This window comes from Micrasema longulum, unplaced genomic scaffold (genome assembly GCF_059751315.1).
Source record: "Micrasema longulum isolate JH-2025_06_02 unplaced genomic scaffold, ASM5975131v1 h1tg000433l, whole genome shotgun sequence".
NCBI classification, from domain to species: domain Eukaryota; kingdom Metazoa; phylum Arthropoda; class Insecta; order Trichoptera; family Brachycentridae; genus Micrasema; species Micrasema longulum.
Window position 1 is genome coordinate 3324 of NW_028277633.1, and position 8473 is coordinate 11796.

Here is an 8473-nt window from a genome sequence, read left to right on the forward strand (position 1 = left end):
TTGCCTATGTTTGAAAATCCATGTTTCTTCAACTCTTTCATTTGTTGATATTAGTTAAGTTAAAGAGCTGAAACCTTTATTATTGTGAAGAGATTCATCTGACTGAATTATTTCACATACTAGGCAACGCCTGAAAACAATTTTTCTATTTTCAAACTTCTTCTCCGACCAGTAGGTTTCATTACAATATTTGTGTTTGTTCAAATGTTCGTAAACAAAAGACTGGATTTCACCCCCTCGGGAGGGAAATAGTAACAGCATTATTATAAAACGTCACTCCCTTTATAGTATACAAGTATTGTTTTTTTTTCTTTTACGTAATATAACGATAAAAGTTAATCAGTGATTATTTGCAATGTAAATAAAATTAAGATGTTAAGTCTCACCCTTAGGGCACGAGGCGCATGCATTTAGACATAAAAGTGTATACGGAAAATATATTAATGCTCGCCCCTATATGTTATATTTAATAAATACTACGGCCTTGCACTTTGTTTTAACTGTAGGTAAAAACATTAAGTTGTACAAACCTTTTTTGTAACAAAAGTATATAAATAAATGAATAAAATTTCAAATTGGATGAAAATGGTTTTTCGATGTGGCTTTTTGCTAAAAATAACTGAAAACAAATGTATTTACTGTTTTAGAACGGGGAACCTATCCCTAGTTAGGCATTTTATGAATTGAGGTGACTCCAGCAAATACAACAAAATATGAATACTTACTGCGCATTAAACCTATTGTAGATTATAAAAAAATGCAAATTGCTATAAAAATACGTTACCATAAATAAATTATAAAAAACGTACAAAAATTTAAGCTTATGTGCGATTATAATTATGAGATGTGACACTAAAAATTGATTGCATGTAATTAACGCTAAAAATAGCTACTAAATCGGCCGTTTGATAAGGGTTTCCCGCCGATAAAGCTCGCGCACCTACATGATGTTTATAATTTCTTCACAAGCGTTATTTACGCGAATGATTATTGCTATTTTTATTTAATTTATTAGAACATTAAAGTATCGCATGGCAACACTGCCACTGTAAACATTTGATAACGTATTCTGAATGGTCTGTTTCAGAGATAATTGAGACGTTAAAATTAATTTATTTACTTTAATTGATTAATCTTAGTAATTCATGGAAAAATACATGATATGTACCTAGTACAAGTGTGTTCAGAACATGCTTAAAAACGTAATATAAATATCACTTTTGACACATTTATTTTGCTATAAATGCAATCTTCCGAACACATCTTTTGGTGTTGTCCCTTTCCATGAATACCAAGCTTGTCGCTACTACCCGTGTCTCATTTATTGATCCTGTCGGATATGCAGATCTGGTAGCTCTTAAAAATAATTTCACGACTTTAAAAAAGTAAATTGATCATTTCCAATCAATTTAACCACATCTTTTAATCGTTTATTCTCATCACTCTTTTCCTCAAACGAATAAAGTATGTATTATGTACTTCTGGATTACTTTATTTTAGTACACAGATGCCAGGGCTACCAGATTACGTATAAATCTTTCAGAAAGCTTTTTTGTTCGGCAACTAGCATTTTTTTCTTGTATGTGGTGCGGTGTGCGGTATTTAGTCGACAAGCTGCTATTTACAAAATATTTTATTAAATAATTATTTCATGATACGGATGTTAAAAAGGCTTAGTAACTGATCCGCCACTATGGTTGAAATTGAGTTGAATACAACAATGTATTGAGTATGTCCAAATGCTTGTAGACAAACTGAATTTCAGTCCCTAGGGAGTTATTAAGATGTAAAATTATCCATACCATTTTTCTCAGAATTTTAAGCTATAAGCCGATACCATCGGCATAAAATACACATTGATATGCCCTGAGCCCTAAAAAATGATAACTCTTAACTCATGCCCAAACGCTCAGTTATGCCCAAATGCTCAGTTATGCCCAACGCGTATTTAGTCGTTCTTCAACCATCAGCCAGGCGTGACGTTCGAATCGAAACCAAAATGCCCGCCTGTGTCATAAAAGCGTGTAAAAACCTTTCGGATAAACGTCCCAAAAAGGATAGTGTAACTTTTCGTGAGTAAATATTTATTAACGACTGGTTAACAAAGTTTAAACAATTAATGTTAACATAAAATTATTTTTGTATGCGTCAAACTACGCCTAGCGGCGCAATAGCGGGCTGTTGAAATAAATTTAAATATGAACAACTCCCTAGGGAGGAAATCCAGCCAGTCTGCAAGCATTTGGACATAATCAAACATTGTTGAATTACTACCTGGTAAAAGAAGAAGTATAAAAATTGGAAAATTGTTTCCAGGCGTTGCCTAGTAGGTGATTTGGTTCAGCCGGATGAATCTCACCCACGTGATAAAGGTTTCAGCTCTTTCACTTCACAAAAGTCAACAGATGGAAGAGTTGAGGAAATGTGGATGTTCAAACATGGGCAGAATGGTGAATGTTACACAGTGTGTAAAGTGGCCACTTAAACCAGCCAATGACAGGTCATAAGCCCTGTAAATGCCTAGACTTCCATATTCCCTTCTCGAAAGCTTTTTCCCTCTCTGTTGAAATAAATTTAAATATGAACAACTCCCTAGGGAGGAAATCCAGCCAGTCTGCAAGCATTTGGACATAATCAAACATTGTTGAAGATATATTTCACTTATACCTGATTTTATTATACAAATAAATTTAGTACCGATTGTTTAGAATTATTTTTTTTAGGGAAACTTGGGTCTGTCCAATCTATGAACGAATTGCGCATTGCGCATGCATACTATACCAAAACAATGATGAACTCTGCGCTAGTACTTAGTACAATACTCGTATATTATAAAAATTGAATGAAAAATTAACGTGATGTTTTTTGTTACAGAATGGTTTCGTAGAGTGTCAACAAGAACAATGTCCCGATGTGAAGAATTGTTATATGCAAATGCCAAGAGAGGGGTGCTGCGTTCGATGTAAAGGTAGATAATTCTGTTACTTATTTTTTAAAATATTAGAACAAGAAAGAGTTTTTTATTAATTATTAAATTTATTATTGGCTAGTATAATTGGCTAGTATTCATGTGTTCATTGTACTGTACGACATTTCCAGATGTTTACTAACTGAGATGGATGTGTTCTCATCATCACCATGGCAGCATCATCTGCATGGCATGTGATGTTAATGACCTTATTTATCTTGGTGGATTCACTACTTTTTTTATTCTTAAAATCGTTTTTTATGTATATTTATTCTACTTGTGTAAGAAAAGGTTTAAGACGTATATATTGTTGTTGTATATTTAGTTATAAAGGTGCTAAATTTGATTGTTTCTTAGTTGTTCTCAATATGTGTTATTTTCTAAATGCTAATATTTTTAACGTCTCGAATTGAGTTATTGTTACTCCTGGGAATGTAATCTAACTTATTTTACTTGTAAAATACTTTGTGGTATATGATTTATAAATAAAGAAATAAATAAATAAATAAATAAATAATTAATTAAATAAATAAATAAATAAATAAATAAATAAATAAATAAATAAATAAATAAATAAATAAATAAATAAATAAATAAATAAATAAATAAATAAATAAATAAATAAATAAATAAATAAATAAATAAATAAATAAATAAATAAATAAATAAATAAATAAATAAATAAATAAATAAATAAATAAATAAATAAATAAATAAATAAATAAATAATAAATAAATAAATAAATAAATAAATAAATAAATAAATAAATAAATAAATAAATAAATAAATAAATAAATAAATAAATAAATAAATTAATGAAAGCGAATCCCAAATTCAAACAGTAGTTCCAGTATACACACGTATTAATATTTCTTATATTAACATCCTAAATATCTGCCCCGGATAATATGCCGGATACAGCTCTTAAATATTATATAAAATTTTGTGTAGTATTTTTTCAATTAAAATAAAAAAATACAAAGTTTTTTCTATCAAAACGCCTTTTTTCGAAGAAAATTGGTGTGTGTTCGTTTGTTTTTCAATATACGTTATAATAAATGTGTCAATCTGGCAAATGAAAAGGACGAGGATTTACGTTTTCCTTCCTTTGACACTCGATCGTTGTATTAGCTTTTCACGTTATTTGATTTGATCCGGGCACCGTTATTTTAAATCGATTTTGAAGATGCGTTTTTTCGTTGAGATTTTTGTTGAGATATTACAAAAAGTACTAATGCTTTCTTGACTTGACGCCGGGCAAGGAAGTGACGTCAGGGACTGTGGAAATCAAAATATGGGACACCGGTGTCCAAGGATAGGATGGTTTGACACTTCAATCAAATTACACATGAACCCAAAACAATGCTAGTCCGAGACACGAAAGGTTTTATCAATTTTTAAATTATAATAATTAATATGTTCCATAAAAAAAAGAGTTTTTTTATTTTTAAAAACGATTTTTTTAAAAGGTTTATCATGAAGAATGTTTCTCTGAAGTTTAAAGGTCTAGCTCTAAAACACCATGTATAAGCTTAGAATATCACTGCACCCTGTGTAGATCTATTGTGACGGGATACGTAAATTGTTTTGCGACCTTAAAGTTTAGGGCTTTAAAGAGCCGGGCTACTAAGTGGATAGCGAGTTCTCATATGACTAAATCTCCTCCTCCAAACCAAGGTAGGTGGTGAGCGCTCGAATATCCTCATGTTTTACCAGTGGTGTCCTGATGATGCGGCTCATAAAGCATAATATTAACATGTAATGTGTAAACATATTTCATCATCTGCACCGCAGATCCTACATCTAGATTTTTCAGAAAAGTTAATTCTAGCAAAGTGTTTATTCAATCAGCGGTGCCTGGTAAGTGCTTTGCAAGTGGCTCCCGTGGTTTCGGTTCAATTTGATTATGTCGAAAGCAAACCTTTGTAGTTCTTTCGCATGATGCTGACAAGGTGTTTTTGGTAAAAGCATTATGCTCTGAACACAGGCTCTGGGCCTATTGAGGGCCTTTCAGTTTTTTTAATCACTTCATACTCTTTGATATTCAAAATTTTGCATATGTTCGATCATTTGCGTTTTTAAATTTTTTTTCTCTTCATTACAATGGTCTCCATATTTTTTGTAAGATCTATTTATTTCAATAAACTCCCTAGGAACGTGTGTGCAAACCTCAAAGTAATAACGCTCTACCACATATACAGTTGCCAAATGGACAAAAACCATTCTTGGATTATCCATCGCGAAGTTAGCTATAGTTTGCAGCGAAACAATAGGCCGTTATTACTCAGGTCGAGAATTGCAAGCACAGCGACGAAATCGTCCGATACACGTCTGTTAAACCTCTGATTAACCAAACATTTGCAACGCTTGGGTTTTATGCAATAGAGTGAAATGGCATTTGTATGGGTGGGTTGCGCATTATTACTCCGAGATGCAAACATTTAAACAAACTCAAAATATGTTTATTTATTTATTTACAACACTGCTTTTTATATTTTATAAAATGCATTATATTACTGAATCCTAGTTTCGTATATAAATATTTATATTTGTGTACAAGTAGGTATAAATTCAATGCTATAGTTATTTTCATCAATGTTTTAAATAAATATTTTTTTAAATGTAAATTTGTAATATTTCCATTTCCATGTAACATATCCATTTATTATTCAAATATTCGGTTTCTTTTTTCACCCTTTTGATTTCAACATTTTTGTTTTAAGACGATTTTCAAACATTTTTTCGGAATTCAACTTATTCACTCTTATTTTATTCTACCGCCTTTAAAAAAACTTTGATCCTTTATGCACATGTATTTTGTATAAATTTTAATAGTGTTTAAATATATCACGAAACAAAAAGAAAGTTGAAATTCATGATTCATAAGAATATTTCTTGAGCACTTTACTCGATAATACACAAGTAGAATATTACAGTTCGGCTTATTAATTTACCCCTTTATTTTATCGCGTTTATGTGTTTTCAGAGTCTTAACCCCTCATTCACTCTAACTGTAATTTAAATATAGATGAACTTATTCTTAGGCATTTAATAAAACAGCCAGAGAATTCAGAAAATCATGTACCTAATAATAATGTTTTATTGAAGTATCAATTACAGGAAAAACTCAATAGCTCGCTTACTAGTGAGCTTTTTGTGGTTTCCTCGTTAAAAAGGTTGTATGAATAATATTTAATTTAATTCACCAATATATTTATTTTGAAGGTGCTACATTAAAAAAAATGAAGCAATGTCACTAAAATAAGGTGTTTATCATTATTCTCTTTGTGTTTTTATCAATTAAAATTTTTGGTTATTTAGTTTGATATATTATTACTTTAAAGAAAATTCATGATCGGGCCACACCATTGTGATATTTGTTATCATAAAAGTTAAAATAAATATTGTGGTTTTATTATAATTTAATATTTGTATTTATTTGATTTATTTTTTAGTTATTCTATGTTTTAACAGGTTTTTATCTATAATTTTACACATACGTCAATTAAAATAGAATCAATTGATAGATACTCAACCAACTCCACACTGATTATAGAACCTATAATACGATCCGAACATTTATAAAGAGTGCGAATGACGTACGGCATTATAACCCAGAAAAACTCAATGGAAACTCATAAAAATTCAGAAAAAATTGGCTGTGAAAATTTGAAAATTTATGCACATATACACAACACAAAACTCAAGAATAAAGGCTTGTTAGTACCGAGGTTTACTAACAAAAAAACCTGTTGAAAAAACTAAAAATAAGCACATTTTATTCAAAATATAAACAATACACATCTCAGAAGAAAGCTTTACCTCACATCTAAGAAAAAAGTTCCCGGATATGCAATAATGCCTTGTATTTATATTACTTTCTATTTTATAGAAATCCCTAGACCAATATGCATCTTTTTTGGATTCGTTCCGACATTTTAGCTACCATTGTAGGAGCAAAAATGACACGGAATGTGCATACTGCGGACTGCGACGCGGTACAAATTACTAGTACATAGACACTTCTTTCTACAAAAGAATTTACCCTAAAGATCCTTTCTGCAATGGTAACCGAAACGTCGGAATGAATCCAATTTACTAACTTATTTTGATAACAGGGACCGTGAAAACCAACGCAATTAAATTCCCATACATCCATTTATCTTTGTTTTTTTTTCCACACGCACCTTTCATATATTTTTTTAATTATTTCATACAATTTTTAAAATACGTGTGTATATTATTTGCTTTTTAATAATAATTACATTGATTTATCAATTTATGCAACTGGCTTTTACATCTATCTCTGTTAAAAATAAAAATCTGTTGACAAGCCGGTCTCGCGGTTTAAGAGGTTTTTCTTTCTCTTTTATTTTTGCATCCTTTTTTTGCACCTTTTATATTGTTCATGAATATTTTTTTTACATATGCTGTTATAAATGTTTCCGATAAAACATAAAAAGGAAAAATTATGTAACATATTTTAAACTTATTTTCCCTATCTCGAATAATTGATGAATGGTCCCTTTTTACTCTTTAATTTGACTTTCTTTCCAGTTTTTTGGACTATCAAATCACCTCGTGTTAAGGGGTTGAATTGTGTTGCATATTAAATTTGATTCGGTTTTCAGGGTGCCTGTACAAGGGCGTTATTCACAGCAGTAACACGGAGTGGAGTGAGCCGGGTGACTCCTGTAGGGTCCTGCGCTGTGAAGCGGGAGTAGTGACGGAGTCTACCACCCACTGTTACACCCCCTGTGAAAACACGCGACCCCCGCTGCCGGGTCACTGCTGCCCTTCTTGCCACGGTAATTTCAATTATTACATTAAATTTATAATTTTTTTATCTAGATTTATGAAGGTACATGCATATGACTCGGACAATACAATTGACGATTAACGTTTGGTGTTAGCACTAACGGTCTGGTCATTAAATATTCTAATACCAAAATCGTCTACGTTTTTATATTCAACGCGTATCTCAAAACTTAAATCGGTTTAAAACGTATTTTAGTCGCTTTATTATCCTGGTATGACTAAATTATCATTTCAAGCATAGTATTTTTTTAAATAAAATTTATCGTTTTTTCTACCCTATAAGCGTCCACAAATATAGGGTCAAAGCACCAATGAATGACCGTTTAAGGTTTAACTTGTAGTGAAATCCACATTAAAGGTATAAATTTCATTATTTTAAGCGTCCAAAATAAAAGAAAACAATAAAAAACACATTTTTTTTTTTAAAGTACTTTTACTTTTTTATTGAAATTCGAGTAATACAATTATAATAAATATTACTCTAAAAAAATAGCAGAATCACCAGTGAATGAGCACTACTACTCCAGTAAAAATAATACTCAGATTTAGTTACATCATAACATTATAAAACACCCTAACTCATTAGAATATGGATAGATTTAAATATTTGCATAAGAAATAGCATCAAATAAAACACCCACCACACCTTTCCTTATAAAAACACTATCAATCTCAGAACAATTACG

General features: G+C 30.7%; 1 protein-coding gene across 1 annotated transcript; it reads left to right on the top strand.

Moving 5' to 3' along the window:
• Positions 1-2874: 2874 nt before the first annotated feature.
• On the top strand, positions 2875-7777 carry LOC148281608 (BMP-binding endothelial regulator protein-like; the record flags this gene model as incomplete). Its single annotated transcript, XM_088226454.1, has 2 exons — positions 2875-2968; positions 7601-7777. Coding segments are annotated over 2 exons (271 nt in total), but the record flags the coding sequence as incomplete, so codon positions are not given.
• Between the last annotated feature and the right edge of the window lie 696 nt (positions 7778-8473).